The 20,192-nt window shown below is 34.7% G+C and overlaps 2 protein-coding genes across 5 annotated transcripts; both read left to right on the top strand.

The window, feature by feature from the left end:
- Positions 1-1,691: 1,691 nt before the first annotated feature.
- Positions 1,692-11,383, top strand: LOC111778470 (uncharacterized). 4 transcript variants are annotated; one of them, XM_023658317.2, is made up of 11 exons: positions 1,692-1,943; positions 2,213-2,369; positions 2,487-4,029; positions 4,123-4,260; positions 5,997-6,068; positions 7,539-7,580; positions 7,706-7,795; positions 9,534-9,638; positions 9,771-9,860; positions 10,043-10,122; positions 10,196-11,383. In XM_023658317.2, the coding sequence occupies exons 3-11, from the start codon at positions 2,620-2,622 to the stop codon at positions 10,899-10,901; spliced, it is 2,733 nt and encodes a 910-aa protein (XP_023514085.2). In that variant the 5' UTR covers positions 1,692-1,943; positions 2,213-2,369; positions 2,487-2,619; the 3' UTR covers positions 10,902-11,383. The 4 variants fall into 4 exon arrangements, with proteins under 4 accessions (XP_023514085.2, XP_023514084.2, XP_023514086.2 ...); XM_023658316.2 differs by having other exon boundaries at positions 2,213-2,399; XM_023658318.2 differs by lacking the exon at positions 2,213-2,369.
- A 5,675-nt stretch (positions 11,384-17,058) lies between these two features.
- LOC111778588 (uncharacterized) lies at positions 17,059-18,299 on the top strand. Its single transcript, XM_087119240.1, has one exon. The coding sequence runs from the start codon at positions 17,554-17,556 to the stop codon at positions 17,944-17,946; it is 393 nt and encodes a 130-aa protein (XP_086975366.1). The 5' UTR covers positions 17,059-17,553; the 3' UTR covers positions 17,947-18,299.
- The last annotated feature ends 1,893 nt before the right edge of the window (positions 18,300-20,192 follow it).

Raw genomic sequence — 20,192 nt, 5'->3', positions numbered from 1 at the left:
TCCACTCTTTCAATTTTCTTCTCCCTTCTTTTTTTTTTGGTTAGTCAAAAGGAATCTTCGATCAAATATGGGTTTCTGAAACACGAGCCACTCGGAACGTTTCGGATGGTGGTCTGTAGGTCATGATTGGTTAAGAAAACATACTTGAGTCATTTCAGATATTGCGATCTTTGTGCTTTTCTCTTTCGGACTTTCCCTCCAGAGTTTTAAAACGCGTCTTCTAGGGAGAGGTTTTCATACTCTTATAAAGAATGTTTCGTTCTCCTCCCGAACCGATGTGAGATCTCACAATTCATCCCCCTTTTGAGTCCAGTGTCCTCATTAGCGCTCGTTCCCCTCTCCAATCAATGTGGGATCTCACAATCCTTTCAAGGCCCAACGTCCTAGCTAACACTCATTCTTCTCTCCAACCGATGTGAGATCTCACAATTTACCCACCTTCCGGGCCCAGCGTCCTCGTTGGCACATTGTACGGTGTTTGACTTTGATACTATTTAAATTTTAATGCTCTTTTTAGGTAATCTGGAAGCCTGGAAGTCTTATGCACGAACCTAATCAATTTTGCTATGGTAGATTATAATTTTTTTTTACTGCATTCTTGTCGAGATTCTCTCGTCATTTATTGGATATCTAGCTATAATAGATTTATCTGTGACAAATTACAGGGGTATTATTGAATTTTTTAGAAAAATTAAATTACAGCTAATAAATGTATTTAAGTTCATACCATGAATGCACAATTAAAAGAATTAGAAGAAAATATAATACAAAAATAAATAATAATGTGTTAATTAATTTAAAATACTATATTTGCATGTTATATTTAAAATTACAATAAATCTTTAAAAAAAAAAAAAAAAAAAAAACATTGGTCCTAGATAAGGCATTCATAACAAATTCTGACATTCCGTTACTAGGTTTACTGTTATTGGGCCTCAAGCCCACGTTTCCAAAAGTATTTATCGGGCCCAATATTTCTGGGTTTTTAAGCCCAACTAAGTCATTCATGGCTCACACTCTCATAAGCCCAACTAAGGCCCAATGAGAAAAACAGGGTGTCCAAATATTACATTAAATTTTTTTTTGGCTAAATATTAATAAATATGATTTGTTATTTATTTATTTATTTTATTTAGAAAAAACTTGACTTACGAATTTTACACGAGAAATTTTAATTTAGTCATTTAGTATCACATCTCAAAAATATTCATCAATTTTTCAAATTAATATTAAAACGTATGCAAATAATCTATGAGATGTCAATAAATAGACGATAATTTATTTTAATTTTTTTAGGCATAGTATTAAAATTTTGTGGGTGTTTTTTTTTTAATTTTATTTTTTTAAAATTGAAAAGTATTAATATATATATTTTTTAATTTAATATTTTTGAAACATTAAAAGTTTATTACAAGGGTATTTTTTAAACAAATTATTTATATTTTCTATCCAAAATTGAATGTATTTTTTAAATTTTTAAATTTTTTTAAAAATATTGTTAAACTTTTGAAAGTTTATGAAAGAAGATTTTAGACCCATAAACTAAAATGAATTAAAAAATTTGGGGGATAAAAATAATTTATGAATGATTGGTAAAATGAACCTAAATTAAAATTGAAATAATATATAAGCTATAAATTATAATTTAAAATTTGTAATAGTAAAAGGAAATTGTATGGATAATTGATTTAAACGATCCACGCGGCGGGTGGTTGGGGAGGGAGAGATCGTTCCACGACGGCGAGCGACTGCGCACTGAAATTGCAGACAAAAAAACCCTCAATTTTTCTTTGCCCACACCAATCCAAACCCTGAATTTAGGTTTTTTCTCCTTCTCCTTCCCGCGTTCTCCTTCGAGATTGCCTCAGAAGCTGCAACTGAGATCTATCCCTTCGTCATCGCCGCTTTCGCATTTCTACTTTCATTCCCGCCTTCTATCTAAGGTAACACTGCTACATCTTTCTCTCTGATTTTTTTTTTTTTTTTTTCCTCCTGGATTCTTGTGTTGCTTGCTGCTGTTCTCACTTAATCCTCCCGAGCTATCGATGGTTTTGGTTTGAGTTAGTTAATACTGTTCTTGTTTCGAGCTCGAGAAATTATGGAGAATGGGATTGGATGGGAGTTTAGTCGTTTATTTCCTTTCATGTAAGTGGTTTTTACGTGATTCGTTTCTTGTCTGACTAGGCTAATTGGAGGTTTTGGTTTCCTGCAGGATAGTTAAGTAGGAAAAAAGATGGCGTAATTCTTCTTTGAGTGATCCAAGGACGCATGGTTCAATCTTTGGGTTGTGTCTTCTAGTTGTCAACTTGAGTAATGAGCGATTAAGAAGTGGGAAAAATGAGAGGCTCGTTGTAAACCGTCGTCTTCAAGTAAATTTTGTCTGCATTGTAGCTTGCGGGGTTAAGTTTTGATTTTTGCGAGGTGTGGTTTTTGTATTGGCGTTTTCTTTAGGTTTATTCTTAACATGAGTATTTATTGGGTCGTAGGATTTTTTAATGTGCAAGTACCTAGCACTGAGGCTTTCCACCTTGACCGCTTCTTGGTCTCCTGTACCTGGTCAATGTGGACTTTGTTTGAGCATTAATTGTTTCATTATATCCTCTGTTTAAGTGGGGGCCGATGAGCACATATAGCTGCTCAAAACAATACAGTAGAACCAGTGCTAAACAGAGCCTGTACAACTCTAATGACGAAAGTGCAGCTCGGACTAGGCCATTCAGCTTTGAAGATATTATGCTTAGAAGGAAGAATAAAGAGTCAGCTGCTAATGATGGGGGTGATACAGGTAGCCATTCAAGAAGGGAAAGCATAGATAAGCACATTACTGCCAATCGTGAATCGGAAAGGCATTTTCGTCACAGTAGAGGTTCTTCTCTTGATGTGCAAAATCTCCCATTGGAGGAATCAGCCAGGATTAGCTCAAGAAGGAAAAAAGAGGAGACATTGTTGAAGGACAATATGGTGATCAGGAGTGACAGAAATAACTATGGATCTGGATTGACACTGATAGGTAAGCTGAAGCATGACACAAATGGAAAGGATAAAAGACAAAAGTATGGCCAGGAAAACCTTGGTTGGGGAAAAAATGATGAGCGATCAAGGATTGACATTGAAAATGAAACTGGAAAGAGGCATTCAAGAGATGCAGCTGGCAAGGATAGGCGTGAAGATCGTGGTAAGGGGAAATCTGAACGAGAAAGTAAGAGAAAATATCAACATGGTGATGATGACAGGAACAGAGACAGGCACATTACAAAGAAATATGAACATGGTAAACATCATGACCTAGAAAGTAAAGAAAGAAAGGAAGCTAAAATATTGTTAAGTTCACATCATGAAAATTCTAGATTGAAAAAAAGACGAAAAAGAAGCCTAGATCATCAAAGTAAACATAAAAAATCTGGTTCACTTTCTCCAAGGCCACCCAAGTCCTCAACTAAATTAGCTAGGCAGAAGGAGTTGCCATTAGATTCTCATGTAAAGAAGTCTGGAAGATGGCATTCTGATAGTGATAGAATAGGGGATTTCACCAACAGTTCCAGTAGCCAATACAGGCGGCATTCTGGGTCAACAAGAAGTGGGCTTGGTGGCTATTCACCTAGAAAGAGAAGAACTGAATCTGCTGTCAAGACTCCACCTGTTCGATCACCAGAGAAGAAAAATGAAGGGTTGGATCTTCTTCCAGCAGAAAAGGTTGGATTATTTTCTGGTTCAGTTACTTCCAACTTTCAGCCGTCAAATCCTACAGTCTCCTCAGGCATTAGTAATGATCCATCTGGTGGTGCTCTCTTTTCTCTAGCCATGGGGAAATCTTTATCAGGGGTTTCTTCAAATAATCTAGCAACGAAGACAAATGCTTCTGTTGATTCAATTCAGCTGACACAGGCAACCCGGCCAATGAGGAGGCTTTATATTGAAAACTTACCACATTCTCCATCTGAGAAAGCAATCATTGATTGCCTGAATGGTTTTCTTACATCTTCAGGTGTTAATCACATTGAAGGAACCCAGCCATGTATTAGTTGTATTGTAAGTGCTTTTATTCCATGTTTCTAATGTGTGTAGCTATTTTGTTATGATGTTGTCTGATGTGAGTTTTGGTGCATAACACCACTTGTGCAGATACACAAAGATAGGGGGCAAGCTCTTGTTGAATTTCTTACGCCTGAGGATGCTTCAGCAGCACTTTCATTTGATGGAAGTGACTTCTCTGGTTCCATTCTAAGGATTCGGCGACCAAAGGATTATGTCGAGCTTGTAGTAAGAATAAACATCCAGAATTTTTTACCATCTCCATTCTCTATGATACTCTCAAGATATTATACAATTTCCATTGATTGCACAAGTGGTCTAGTTGTAAGGCAAACTTAGAATTGTTAAGCTGTGGTTTCCTGGGATATGGGCCCTCCGCATGACTATCTTCTTATTGTTGGAGACCATTTTCCATCTTTCATGACTGCATTTTATTTTTTTATTGAAGTTAGTTATGTTTTTGTTTACAATTGTTATCCAAGTATGCTGTGCTAGTTATGTTTTTGTTTACAATTTGTCTTCTTTTGATTTGAAAGAATGTTGTGCCTGTAATTCTGGATTTAGATGAAATTGTCTTGCATCTTTTTCTCGAACAGGGGAGGTTTGTGGTAGCTTTTTCCTTCCTGTTCTCTAGAAAATTGGTTAGAAAAAAATACGAGAATTTCCTATTTAAGTAAGTTCTCAATCATGGGGATACATATTTTAGTTTAGTAGGTGCAAAATGTGGATGCTAGAATGACTTGTAGTGTTGGAAATGGTCTATGCTATGTTTAGTTATGCGAGTTGGGGATGGTCCCATCGAAACAATGTTTGGATGCAGTGGTGGAAAGGGTAGAGAAGGTTGCATAAGTGGAGGAATGCGGCTTTTGAAGATTTTGTTATGTTTGTGCTAGTTCTTGGGTATAGTAGTTGCACCCATGAAGGATTGTCATGGCATGACAATGGAAGCCATTTTGCATCCTCTTTTCTGGGACAAAAAACTAGTTCTGGGTTGTCCTCTCTTTCTATGTTCTTTAGAATTTTGGTTAGAAGGAAGTCGGATGCCTTATATTTAATCGAGTCTTCCGTTCAAGGGGTGAGTTCACAAGTGTATGAGATTGGTTGAGAAATGTTAGTTGAAGATGGAATTTCATGTATTTATAAACTTAAGGAGAATCAAGTTGTGGAATTGTGGAGTCTGTCAATGGTTAGAAGGCATTTCCCTAAATCTTGAGAAGGAGAATGTACGGATTGTTGACTTTCTAGTGGTATCCCTATTGAACTAGGGGATCTCACCAAGCGCATGGATCAATTTTGGATGTTCCTACAAGAAAGGATATGCTTGGGAGGACCTATGAATTGAGGAGTGCTCTAAGTGATTATGAGGGAAGATGTGTGGTACCTCATAATTTTATAAGAAAAACCCTGAACATTTGCATGTAAATCAGTGTGCACGCCCCTATTAGTAAGGTTAAAAGCGGTAGATATTCAGGCTCCGGCTATTGAGAACTTAAAATCAAGACATACAAACTGGAATAAGAACTCTTGCTATTGATACCTTATTAAACCAGAAACATGTAACTCAAGGACTGATCTTGAGAGTGAGAAATTATATTTTGTTTATGTAGAGCCATTTGACAAAAAATGCCCAACTATGGAATGATTAGTTGAAATTCTATTTTTATGCGATATTTAGATGCAAACATCCGTATTCTTGTCATTGCATGTCTGTATTTTATGTTTGAGGGATTCAGTAGCAGGTTTGAGGTTATCACTCAACACCCCTTTTGTCCCCTTGTGAAACCTGTTTTTCTTTTTCCTTTTTTTTCTCCCACGCAAATTAGTATCTCAGCTTTGTAAATTTTGCTCATGTTTTCTTGGCCGTATATAGAATATGTTTCTTCAACCATGTTATTTCAGTTTCTGAGGTCTATTGTGGTTACTATCATGTAGCAGGTTTTCAGACAGTTGCTATTTTCATGCAGACTGGTGACCTGGAAAAGTCAGTGGCAGTAGTAAATAAAATCAGTGATGTTGTTGAGGACTCACCAAATAAGGTACGTATTTGAATTATTGACACTGTAGTAGAATGATACTATTGCTTGATGAGGGAGTGAAGTCTAGCTTTTAGGGTTTTTTTTTTGTGTGTGTGTGTGTGTGGGGGGGGGGGGGGGGGGGGGTGGCTATCCTTTCACAATGTTAGTCCATAAAACCCTAGTTCTCTTCCCGAAATGATTGTGTAAAATTTGAACAAGAAAACGTCTAAAGATTACTGCATCAACACGGAAAATACCAGATTCGTCATCCTTCGGCACGAACATTCTATATAAAGGGTCTGCAAATAAACAAACGGTTTAAACCCTCACTCTTTCATATAAACTTCTAAGACTACCTTGGCTTGAGATGAGTCAAATTATTTCTTTGTTGGATGCTGTCTGCTGTGTTGGTAACTCCCGTGAGCTTGCTGAGCACAAAAAATTGTGGCTTTCTCCTGGCAAAATTTCTTCCAGAGCCACTTTTATGCTGTTAGTTGTTCATTAGTCAAATAGTTAACAGCTTGTTAATTAAATTCAATTAGCTTTCTGTTTTCTTCTAATCGTGGACAATTCTACTCCCTAGACTGCACCAGACGTACAACCCAGCTAAGGAGGTTCTTACCACGATGATTCTTCCCATTACATTACTGACCCTTTGGATCTTCAAGGAAGATAGAATGATCAGTTATTCAGTTCTCATTAATCAGCTCAGTACTTGTGCACATTTTACTTTAAACCATTTTCCTAATCCGTTTCCTGGTTGTTCCAAATATTAACAATACCAAGACCCCTTTAGCTGAAGATAAAGAAGCCTTTTCCCATATTTACTGAGTGGTTAACCCCTTCCTGGTTCCTCTCGGCCTCTCCCAAGGAAGTTTCTGAATAGAATTTCCACTCCTTTTGCGTTTATATATTTCCATTTTAAAAATTTATCTTGGGCTCTTTCCAAATCAGGATCCAAATAGCTGAGGTTTTTAGGTCTTCTCACAGAGGTACAATACAAAATATTTGATATTAAAATGTTCAATAGCACATTCATGAGAGGCAGCAGTGACTGAAATGTCCTCATGGATATCCATGGTACTGTAGAAAATTTCTTAAAAAATGTTTTTTCCCCTTATTGTCTGGTCAGTGTAGTTGTTATATTCTTATGGTTAAAAACTTTTAGCAGCATTGCCAAGAGAAATTTATGGGTAAATGTTTTTCTATTTGATTTTCTATAGTCTGGGTGGTACTCCCTGGTTACTTAAGTATCACTTTTCTGATTTGTTGAGGGGGTGGGGGCTGTTTTGATGAATTATGCACCATACATCTTCGTAAGAGCATCGAAGATGCCTACATAGTGGAATCATTACTATTAACGAACTAAACTGTTCGTGTCCTATTAAGTGATTGATGTGTAAACTTGAATAAGTTTATTGAGTTATTATTGCTCTTAGTGAGCTTATTTTATAGTCATGTCTGCTTAGTCTATGTTTGATCTTGTTGCAGATTATTGTTGCTGGGATCTCTAATAGAATATCATCTGAAATGGTAATTCAAGGAAATATTTTATTTGCCTTGCACTTAATCATACCTTGTGTATGATCTTACCTCTTGCAACAGTTTTCACTTTGCTGCGTACATTCGGTGATTATTTCTTTAATGTTATTCTCCAGCTTAAGAATATTGTTGCTGCATTTGGACCTCTGAAGGCCTATCACTTTGAAATCAACAATGATCTTAATGAACCTTGCGCCTTTTTGGAGGTGAATTTTCATGCTTTATGTGCATTATTTTAGCATGCTTGTCTCAAGTGCTATTTTATTATTTGTAATGATATGGGAAGGATCTATATTGTTGTGGAAACTCCGTCATATTTACACAACCACTTCAAGTCAGAAAATGATTCTCCATATTAATCCTTCAAATACTGCATTGGAAGCCTATGTTATCCTTTAGTATTTTGTTTTTCTACTGTAACATTTTAAGTTCTCTATGTTATCTCTTTGTTCATAACTGCTTTAGACTTTATATTCTTTCTTTCTTTCTTATTATTTTTCTTTACAATATATTAAAGATATAAATCAATGTGGTTATGATTTAAATTGTTCATTAAAGAGCGCAGACCACCTTGTACGTTTTAGTCTTACTTCATAGAATAAAAAAAAACAAGTAAAAGAAAATTTCTGCACCATGTAATGGCATTTTAATTGATTCATTTTGTCAGAAAATTCATTAATCGACGCATTACTATTTTTCATCTCTGCTTAGTGGTAAGACCTAGAAAACAAGTTATTAGATTTTCATCATATGCTGAAAGAAAGTTTGGGTGGATACCGCTTGCAGGATAAATAACATCCTTGAACTATATTTTTGGTAGTATATGCAATCCCTTAAAACTTGTTTTAGTGATATTTCCATAATGCTTCTTGATCACAGTCTTAGTCCGGGAGTTGGTAACTTCAGTTAGTAGTGTCCTGTCGTTCTCCTCAAGAGGAGCAAATATGGGTTGCTTCTTATTACTGTGAAAGATTCAACGTGCAAAATTTTACTAACTAATGGGCGCTTTTAAATCTTTTAGTTTCTAACCAATGCACATAGAATGCTATTTTCTCTAGGAATCATCAGACCAATATAAAGCAGAAGGAAAACTGCAGTATAGTATAATATTTGTCTTTGAACTTGCTCGTAATAGCCATCAGTGAGACTCCAGCTATTGTAATACCTAATCATCGGTTTCCAAATTGAGTAAGTTCACTTTCTGATGGAAATATCTCAGGATAGATTATTGATTTCCTTTGAAATTTCTTGTTGACATTTGGTTTTAGACCTCCACATTTGAATACGTCTTTGGTTCTGATGGACGGGACATGTTTTGCCACTTTAAACCACTATATTTCGGACACATTGGTCGATCTTTTTAGTCTGTTTGCCTTTATGTACTTGCAGCTTTGTATCAACAGCACTAAAGCTAGCATTTATAGACATATAATAGGTAATTTATATATTCAACAGTGATAGGTTACTCAATGTCTCTTCTCGGCTATTTTACTAGGAGAAACTGTTTGCACAATATTCAGCATGAATACATGATGTTTTTTATTTCTTTGTTCCTTCTTGTCAGTAACATTTGTGTTGAAGATATCTATGATGTTCCCATATTGTACTTGTGGTCACTGTATCCCATGGCAATCCTTTGATCATTAGTTCAAGACTTTTTGTTTGTTTGTTAACGAGTATCGCATAGATTGAGTTATCAATTTCTCTTTTAAATAGATAAAATAACTTTTTATGTGCATGTTGAATGTTGGCCTGTTATTATGTTGAATTTGCTTTAGGTTTAATTTATATACCATTTCTTAGCCAAGAAAAAAAAAGTGCGAATAAGTTGTGCTCTGGGGCTTCAATATGAATGCCCATCTTCTTTTAAACCTTTGTATTATATGCCATTTATTTGATCAATCTTTTTTCCCTGATCACATTCGCACTCAATCTATTTATCAGTATGTTGACCAATCAGTTATGCCCAAAGCTTGTGCTGGTCTAAATGGTATGAAGATTGGAGGGCAAGTACTAAAAGTGTTTCCAGCTGTTCCCATTGCATCGTTGGTACTACTCATCTTCTCTTTCTTTTCCCATAATTATTTTATGATGGTTATTGATCACAATGAAGCGTCATGAAAATTTTATTATTATTTCACATGGTGATTTGGGCCTTGCTTAACAAGCAACATATGTTAGGAACGTAATGGATGTCAACCGTGTTATGGGATTCCAGAGCATGTAAAACCTCTTCTTCAACAGCCAACAATAGTGTTGAAAGTTAATGTGGTACGTTAATCTTTTTAATGCCTTTCTTCTGAAACCACTCTCCTCCCATCCCCACCCATCAGAAAATGAAAACATGGTCGCACACATATACACACTGCAGTTTAATAGGCAAGCGGGTATGAGTATTAGTTAATTAGTGTCATTTGCAGTCGTCTGATTTGGCGTCTTCTTTTTGGAACTAGTTTAATGCAGATGTTCTCCCTTTACTATCTGAGTCAGATATCAACGAAGTTCTTGAAGACATTCGGTTTGAATGTGCCAGGTCCTGAGAGTTACTAGTAGTGTATATTTCATTTAATGTGATTGTTGTAAAATAATACGATGCAATTTTGTAGGTTTGGGACGGTTAAATCCATGAATGTTGCAAAGCCATGCACTAGCTGTGTCAGTGCTGAAGAAGAATACAAGAGTATTTGTGATGTCACTGATGTGGTGATCAAACATGAGATTCAGGAAATCAGCACAATTGTGATTTCAAGAAATGATAATGATCATGATGATAATTGCCCCGACGCTACTTATCAGGAGCAAGGTAATTACCCTCACAATGGTAGACATAAAAACGAAGTTGTGGAGGACAAATTGTGTCATATGGGTATCAAGGATGCTACATGTTTCGAAGACGTAGTTTGTAAGAGTGCATCGGAAACAATCCTTCGAGGATGCTGTGACAAGCAGAGCAGCCCAGGAAATGAACTTCATGATGTAAAAGTTACCAAAATAATTGAAACTGGCTCAGATGAGAAACCAGTGCTTCTAGGTGATTCAACTACGGTGGTGGCTGATGATGAGAAGAAAGTTCTACATGGAATGGATCCCATGGTGAGAACAGATTCTGACACATCTGAGAACAGAGAAAAGAAGGAACGTAATAACAATCTGGAGAGTTCATTTGCAGTGGGGAGCGTTTTTGTTGAGTTTGGTAGATTGGAAGCCTCATGTATGGCTGCGCACTCTTTGCATGGAAGGATTTATGATGGACAAGAGATTAGCGTCGAGTACATTCCTCATGATCTCTATCATAAGAGGTTTCCTAAATGACCACAGTTGAATACTCATTGTTGTGATTTAACTTTTCGCTGTGAAGGCTCTTTGATTACTGAAGAAGGCATTTGTTAATGGCTCATTTTAGGCCAGCCTCAATATTTTTTTGATCATTTGGCTCGGAATCTGAAGCAAGCTATATGGCGAAACAAGTCGTTTCTCTGAGTATGCTGAAACGAAAACTCTGGGAGAATACAATTCCCCGAGCTCGACGCCTTTTAACCAGTCTATGTGCATTACTGATATATTTTCTCTACATGCTTATTAACAGGAGCAAGGAACTAGGTTATGGACATGAAAGATTAAGGGTGTGGATATGGGTATGGGTATCTTTTGAACATTACTTCCATATCTAACCTCTGTGTAACGTTTTACCTACCGCTGAGCTTTCGGCATTCTCGTGTTCTGATCTTTGTTGATGATCTCTCCCTAACAGTTGAATTAGTTACTTTAATACAAGAGATGATTATTTATCACCATTTTGTTTACCTCTTATATATAGTAGTACCTAATGGACTGGACAACGCCATGAATTTCAAGGGGCGGACATGGAAATGCAACATGGCAGCAATGTTCTGCATTTTTATCAGGTTGTCATAAATGATAGAATCTCTTCATAAGTTCTGGGAGTAATAGTCTTTTTGCATGTTTTTCAGCCAGATTTATTAGTTTGGTGTAACGTTATTGTACCTTTAGACTTTATTTAGATCTATCTTTCTAGGTGGAATGCAACTTAGTTAAGTAAGTGTAACAATCTCGCTGCAAGCAGATATTATCTATTTTAGGCTTTCCTTTCGGACTTTTCCTCAAAGTTTTAAAATGTCTATTAGGGAGAGGTTTCTACACCCTTATAAAAAATGTTCCATTCCCCTCTCTAATCAATGTGTGAGATCCTAGATCGAGTAGAGAGGGGAACGAAGCATTTTTTATAAGGGAACGAAACATTCCTGCTGTGTAGAAATTTCTCTCTAGTAAACACGTTTCAAAACCTTGAGAGAGCCTAAATAAGAAAATGCCTACTAGTGATGGGCTTGGGCGAACCTTGAGAGAGCCTAAATAAGAAAATGCCTACTAGTGATGGGCTTGGGCGATTACAATTTATCGTGGAGAATTGATATTGTTCTATCAATTCTCCATTTGCAGCAGCCCACTTAGAACCTTGTATCCAAAAAGGTAAGTGTTAAGACATTCAACATTTTTGGCTAAATTAATTAAAAAAAAAATTACCATCTTAAAAATATTAAAATAACTAGGTACATTAAATACTTTGCAATTTTTGTTCAAAATGCATCTTATGTTTTTTATTATCAGGAATTCTTTTTGAAATTTCAAAAAAAAAAAAATTAGAAATATTTTTATTAATTTAGCGAATTTTTTAATTAAATCTATATCATAATGCTATAATATACTTCTATATATTACCATTTTATTCGATCAATTTAATGTTCGGATTTAAAATTGTATTAAACATATTATAAATTTTCAGTAATTATTGTGAGGAAGATAAGAAAAGAAATATAATAACATAACAATATTAATGTGAAGCATAAAGGTACACAAAACATTTTAAGTAATCTAATGCATCAAAACATTTTGATGTGTATTTATGTGATTATGGGATTTTTAATGCAAAGTAAAGCTTAGTGGTGTCCATTTCCGCCGCCGCCAAATCCACCACCCGAGCCACCTCCACCTCCACCATCACCACCAAGTCCTCCACCCTTTCCAATGCCACCACCGTATCCACCGCCCTTACCGAACCCCCCTCCACCCTTTCCAAATCCTCCGCCATAACCACCACCATTACCGAACCCGCCACCATCACCACCTCCAAGGCCTCCATCTCCATCTCCATCTCCACCTCCACCTCCTACACCACCACCAATCCCATGACCCCCTCCAAAGCCTCCTCCACTTCCCCCTCCAAGACCGCCGCCGCCACCACTTCCACTTCCAAAACCACTGCCAGCACCAGCTCCTCCTCCTCCACAACCACTGCCACTACCATATCCACCTCCTAGTCCACCACCCTTGCCAAAGAACAGAAACTTCTCTTCCTCCTCATTCCTCGGTTTAGCCACTCCCCTAGCAAGCACACCCGACACAACAACATGAAAACATAACAAACAGAACAAAGCCACTCTGTTCCAGCCACTACCCATCTTGGTACAGCCCAATCAACAATGACCCAATGGATGAACTCTCCACCCTCATCCACACACCTATTTATATTCCATTAAAATCCCCATTTTTCCTTCGCATTTAATTCATCTCAACTACTAACACTTCCCCACTTCGCCTTCCTTCTGCTTCTAACCCTATACACGTATTCATATCTGCTAGCAGTGCACTTTGACTGTTACAAATAGTATTAGAGTCAACACCGCGCAATGTGCCAACCAAGATAATAACGCGTTTTAACCGTGAAATTGACTACTTTTGAGTTTTTATAAATTAAATTGGGTAATAAATTATATTTTTATTTATGAAATATTATTTAATTTATTATGATCTAGGGCACTTTGACTTTATTATTTAGCAAAAATTTAATTAATTAAAAAAGAGGGTAGCATTATTAATATAATTATTTTGGTTTTAGTGATTAATTATTGGAATTATTTGTGTATTATTTATAATTAATATGTGTTTTTTATATACTTCTAATACAGTGATTAATGCTTTTAGCTTTTAGTAAACCCACCCACAAATCAGCCCCCAAATAACAATGTAAACACTTTGGTATTATCATAATGGGATTAAATGAATAATAAATGCTTTCTAAATAAATCAAAATAATTATATTAAAGGTGACGTATTATCCTAATAAATGTTTAAATACAAAATTTGGTCATATTTATAAATATAATACAATTTTAAATTTTGCCCATATTTGTGAATATAATGGTATCAGAGCCAGACACAGGTCGATATCCCAGCCTTCTCGCGATTCCCCGAAAGGGATAGACACGAGGCGGTGTGCCAGTAAGAACGCTGGCCCCAAAGAGGGTAGATTTGGGGGCGGTCTCATATTGATTGGAGGAAGGAAAGAGTGATAATGAGGATGCTGAGTCCCGAAGGGGATGGATTGTGATGTCCCACATTGGTTAGGGAGAAGAACAAACCACCATTTGTAAGGGTGTGGAAACCTTCTCCTAGCATACGCGTTTTAAAGCCTTGAGGGTAAGCCCAAAGAGGACAATATCTGCCAGCGGCGGATTTTGCTCGTTACACCGCACCCAACGGATAAAGTAGGGTCGAGTTGATCGGATCTTTCTAATCATTAAATTTTGAGCATTTTAAATTCAAATATATATATATATATATAGTGTGGCCACTACATGCATAGTTGGATTCAAAATTTATGGGCCGGCCCATCAGCCCATGTATAAAGAGTTGGATCATTTAAAGCCCAATATAATAATATTTATTTAATGAGGGAAGAATGTGACCGGGAAAAAAAAAAAGAAAAAAAGAAAAAAGAAAATTTCTTGCTGATTCGTCTGATCTTATCTTGTTCAAGCCATGATCAAATGTCATCCATAATATTAAATTTTACAATTATTTTTTAAAAATAGAAAATAAAATAAAACTATATCTAAAATTTGAATGTATTTTAAAATTTTATAGTCTATACTTAAAAATGATTTTTATATATTAATTGAATTAGAAAAATTTTAGAAGAAAATGACATTGAATAAAAAACAAATAATCTAAGATTGGGACATAGATAAGGACATTTATGGATCATATTTTTATAATTTATTATGCCAGAATTTTAGCTCAAAAGTGGATGAATTATTTTTCCATTATTAATTCAAGCTCCGATAAAGTATCGATTTAAATCATGATTCATTTATTTAGACTCGAGAATGACTAAATTTTTTCTTTAATTAATTAATTCAATAATAATTTGATTTAAATTCATTATATAAATAATTTAAATATACGCTCGGTTAAAAAAATTATCACAATTTAATTATTTATTAGAGCGGTACCCCATTTCGTGGGCACAAAAATGGACAATAGCGATCATGATAGGTGTTTGAATCTTGCAAAAAGTCTTGCGGAAACTGATCATTGTGGTTTGGTATAATCCCGATCTAGCTACGTTGTCTTAAATAGTCTCTCGCGCAATTATTCGAGATTGGGTTCAAATTTGGTTAATCTGAATCGTTAAAATTTACCTCTACATTAAAATACAAATTTCATTTATATCATGAAAAAAAAAAAAAAAACTAATAATTATGTAATTAGTATACTCTTTAATTCTTAAGCTATAATTAAACGATTCTTAAAATTTTTATTTTTTATTTTTTATAACAAATTCTTTTATCTTCGTTTCAATATTTTTTAAATATATTTAAAATTTATATTTATATTTAATAATATAAGTTTTAAATATATTAAATTTGAAGGAGTAAATTTATAATAATAATTTTAGTGAGAGAATGTGATAGTTGAGAGAGAAAATTCCGGCAAGTTGCAGCTTCGATATGTATGAAAAGTGGTTGGAAAATGCTTTTCTTATTTTATATTACGCGTAAACTCATTAAATAAGGTAGGAGTCGTTACATTTCCACGACAAAAAAAAATATAATAAATAAAAAATATAATAAGATGGTTGGAGATTAATTTTATTTTATTTTTCACTAATTTTTGTTCAAAATGGTCAAATACCACGTAGATTGCGAGCTTCACATAAGCTTTATCATCTCACAAGCTCGTGTTCGTTTACTACATCTTGATTAGATATATTTATTTTATCTGTACGAAAATTCTACGTTTAACAAGAAATGAGAGAGTAGAAGACGTTTAATGAGACGTTTTATCTTCATATTTACCTCGCTTAAGATATATATTTTTCAACATATATCTAAAGAATATTATACGTAAAAAAATTTAATTGTAGTATTGTTTTATATTTTTTTTAATTATTAAAAGTTATTAAAATTTGAATTTTTAGAAATCATTTTTGTTTTAATATTAAAATAAAAATTTTAAAATAACTATTATTTTAAAATAAATAATAAACAGACCAAAGTTCATCACACGGAACTCGATCCTCATTAATTCTCTTTAAGGAATCTTCACTTAAATTTTGTGGGAATAGAATTTTCGGTCTAAACATCCCTAACCCTATTTATACTTGTATTTTCATCTAAAATAATTAAAATTTTGTTAATTATAAATTTATAACTATAAAAAAATTCGAAATATTAGAAAAATTAGTCCCAAACGAACTCAAATAATTAATAACAATAAATAAATTTTATTTTGTTTATTTAATTTAGAAAAATTTAACAATACATAATTAATATTAGAAAAAATTGTTTGGTGTGTCACAATATCATGAATGTTAGCGCGTTAGGTATGGTCATGAAATCTTCATCACTTTCCCTTTCTTTTTTCATATTAATATTTCATATTTTATTTATTAAATTAAACTTCAATTGACCCTTTTAACTTCAAATAAATAAATTTCTGCGTCTTTTTAAAAAAATTAATTAATATTTATTATCAAATAAATCTTTCTATCTCTGTCGTAAAATCTCAATTTCGTAAATATTAATTTCGAGAATCATAATTAAGTTATATGAGATATGTTGTTTATTTTTTCTGAGTCGATTATTTTTTGCTCGAGATCTATGTTTGAGTGGTTATATTAATTTTTTTTAAATCAAATTATTATAATATTTAATTCTTAAAATAAATATACTTTCATATTATTAATGCGAGTTTGACTTTTGATTTCTTAGCTCATTAAATTGAGTTTAAATAATTAGTTCGCCATAAACGTGAATTAATTGCACGTTTTTATTTTTTGAAATTAATTATATAAATGAAGAATATCGTATTTATATTTATCAGGCTATATCATTAAAATTAGAATGGTACCAATCGTGGCTAGAAAATCGTACTTCCGTCCACTAAAGCCTAAAACGACGACGTAGCAGGGAGATTCCTGTCATTTCGTATACACGATGGCAAATCCAGTAATTTTGGACAAACAATAAGGGTAGTTTCATAAGTTCACACCAAATATAATCAAGAACCACCAGTTCCCCTCATTCTCTTCGCCCATATATATTCTCAGATTTTCGCCTTTTTTGTTTCTCTCTTTTCATTTTCCTCTTTCGCTCTCTCAATCTCTCTTTATATTAATCTCAACCCTAGAACCCTAGGTTCTCCTTTTTCCTTCGCCGTCTACGGCGGCGACTCTCCAGACCGCCATCGGTGCTTAAATCTGGCCGTATTTTCATCCATCGCCGCCGCAACAATCGCCGCCCCTGGATCCGATTCCGTCGTGTCGACGTTTCGGATTCGGTTTGAACATACCATTTTCTCTGGATTTACCTTCGGAATTTACGTTTTCACCCTTTTCGTTGCTAAAGTTACTGGCATTCACCGTCTGCTTCTTCTTCGTTGTTGTTTTTTTAACCGCACCAAGTCCTTTATGATTATTTTCCTTTTTTAGTTTTTTTCCTTTTTTTTTTATCTTTTTTGTCCTTTTCCTCTTATCTTTCACGATTTAAAATTTGTTACGTCCGAAACGTCCAACTCTAGTGATTTGACGGGTGAACCTTTTTAGGAGTGGGAATTTACGATTTTACCATTTTGTAGTGCCACGTGGCATGATCTAAGGCTGAAGATGAGTAGTGTTCACTCACGCACCACCACCACCATGTTGCCTCCTGGGGCGTCTAGGAAGCGGAAGGAAGTTGAGGCGTTTGTGAAGCCGAAAGCTGTGGGAGCCGACTCCGTTGTGTCGAATCGCCTTCTGGCTGGCTACTTGGCTCATGAGTTTCTCAGTAAAGGCACTTTGTTTGGGGAGATATACGAGCCGGCTCGAAGTGAAGCCGTTGGAATGACTTGCTCGCGGCCAGCCGAGTATAAGAAGACGAAGCCGGAAGCCGCCGCTGCGCCTAGTGTTGAAAAGGAAAATCAGAGCTATGCTGAGGTGGCAAGCATCTTGAAGATGGAGGGGGCCCACTTGCCTGGGATTGTTAACCCGGCCCAGCTCGCTCGGTGGATTAAAATGTAACTGCTTACGTGGCGTCATTTCATTGGCTGTAAATTTTAGTTTCTAGTTTGCGTTAATATTTCCCATTTCTCAAAACTGCAAGGATGGGAGATGAGAGACGAGTTTCCTCTCTCTCTCTCTCTCTCTCTCTCTCTCTCTCTCTATCTCTCTCTCACACTAAAAATGCTTTCTCGAAATTTTCTCTTTCTTTTATGTTCTCTTGATTTTCATATCGGCGTGGCGAAATCTGTTACTGATCAATGTATAGGACTGAGTTCGGAAACGGAGAATTGGTTCGGTTTGTTCTAATTCTGTAATCGCACAGTTCTCTTTCCATCTCTAATATGATTATAGAATAATACTTTTCTTATTTTGCTCCTGTTTTTCAGATATTTGGTTGCTTCGGTTTCTGAAATGCAGGTCTGTAATGGATGCATGAATATATAGCTTTGAAATATTGCATCGATATTTGCATTAGAAAATGGAGTCGCGATGATTGAGGTACGTACGCTGTTAAAATATTGTGCGCCTTACGAATTTATTTAGTTATATGTGGATCGATGAATGATTCCTCTCTTGTTCTAAATGATTGGTTCGATCGATCATCTTTTATTTAGTCGGCACGGCAGCCATTGCTGTCAAGGTTCGTTCCTCTGTCGTGTCAATTTAGAATTTGTATCATCCTTCGATTTTCGATGCGATTTTTTTCCGTTTCCGTCGATATATTGCTTTGTTTCTTTGGAAGGAAACCGCAATTAATCTTGTAAACATTCTTTGTGGAAGAATGTCGGATGATCAGATACTCGATTCCGTCATATGCATTAACAAGTTCTTTCACAAAGACCTTGTTATGGCCTTATATAATCCGAGCGAATTTTCTCTGTTTCTGTCGTTAACTTCACTTGAAAGGAAACCGCCGTTGATTTTAGAATCATTCTTTCTGGAAGAAACACGGCGTAACTTTAGTGTTGCGATAGGTTTTTTATTTTTAAAGTTATGTTTGCTTTTATCAAATTTTCACCATTTTACAAACACATTTGTACCTTTAAATAATTTGATTATACTTTTATTATCTTTTAAAGCAATATGTAGAATTCGTTTTTAGAAAACCAAAAATAAAATAGGTATTTCTTCCCCCCCTAAAATTGATTGAAAAAGTCATACAAAATTTCCCGAGTGGAAATTGATCTTACTTTTTTGTTGTTTCTGGTTTCAATTGTTTTCTTGCTTTTTTTAGTTCCAAAAAAAAAAAAAAAAAAAAAAAAAAAAAAAAAAAAAAAAAAAAAGAACTTGTGGCCTTAGATTCAATGATTTATACTTAGCTTAAGATTTAGGTTTTAATTAGTTGAATTATATTCCCATAATTGTTTTGCTAATTGATCTTTGTGGAGTTTGCGTAGAGTGGATGGAGTGAAGAAAACGGTAGCCATAATGGAAAGAATGTTTAGAAAATATTTCAGTTTTTATTTTAATAAAAAAAGGTTAGATTAAGAAGACTCAAAATACTATAAAGTGATAAAATAAACCAAAATTTTGATGTAAAACTCATTATTCTAATAAAATTTGGGAGAAAAAAAGAGCCATAAAAGAAAATATTCTTAAGATTGTTAATGATTTTACAACCTTCATGGTCTCATGTCGTTATTTATTCCTCTTAAATAGTTCTTCCTTACCAAACTTTCTTTGCACCTATGTAGAAGGAAGGAAGCTGAAAGCGCGTTTGACGCATTTAAAAAGGTTGTCTGGAATCTGTATTGCACCTCTAAGGTATAAGGGCACAAATTCACATATCATTGAATTACCAGTCTACAACTATATATATATATATGTATTTATTATTATTAATTAAATATTTTTAATTAGTATCTATTAGATATAAAATTAATTTCTTTTATTTTTTATTTTTAAAATTAATGGATTTGTTAGATAAAAGTTGGAGGGTTCAGGAGTGTAGAGACCTCATTACAAAGAGTGGGGAGTGAATGTCGCTATGGGACAACTGGCCTATGAGATTTGATTGGAGTTGGTCTCTTGTCATTCCCTTCTAGGTGTAACTTTTTGATTGGTTGTGGATTCTTAAATTGCCACTCTTCCTCCCTTTCCATCACTGGACCTTGTGATTACGCTCATTTACAAGTGTTATTTAGGTTATTATTGTTCATAAAGTAAATCTCTATTGTCATATTTCGCATTGTTTAAAAGTAAATTGAAGTAAAAACAAGTATATTAGTGTTTGAGCTTTTATTTGTAAAAGAGAGTAAATGGGT

Source organism: Cucurbita pepo, chromosome 17 (assembly GCF_057944985.1).
Source record: "Cucurbita pepo subsp. pepo isolate OVF chromosome 17, ASM5794498v1, whole genome shotgun sequence".
In the NCBI taxonomy this organism is placed as follows: Eukaryota; Viridiplantae; Streptophyta; class Magnoliopsida; order Cucurbitales; family Cucurbitaceae; genus Cucurbita; species Cucurbita pepo.
Note: the sequence above shows the minus strand (reverse complement) of the source record. Positions and strands in the feature narration are given on the sequence as shown.

Excerpts from the sequence above, each read along its gene's own strand:
- LOC111778470 (XM_023658318.2), top strand. The coding sequence starts at position 2,620 with ATGAGCACATATAGCTGCTCAAAACAATACAGTAGAACCAGTGCTAAA. Across the intron at positions 6,069-7,538 it reads TTGAGGACTCACCAAATAAG|ATTATTGTTGCTGGGATCTC; the intron begins GTACGTATTTGA and ends ATCTTGTTGCAG. Across the intron at positions 7,581-7,705 it reads ATAGAATATCATCTGAAATG|CTTAAGAATATTGTTGCTGC; the intron begins GTAATTCAAGGA and ends GTTATTCTCCAG.
- LOC111778588 (XM_087119240.1), top strand. The coding sequence starts at position 17,554 with ATGAGTAGTGTTCACTCACGCACCACCACCACCATGTTGCCTCCTGGG.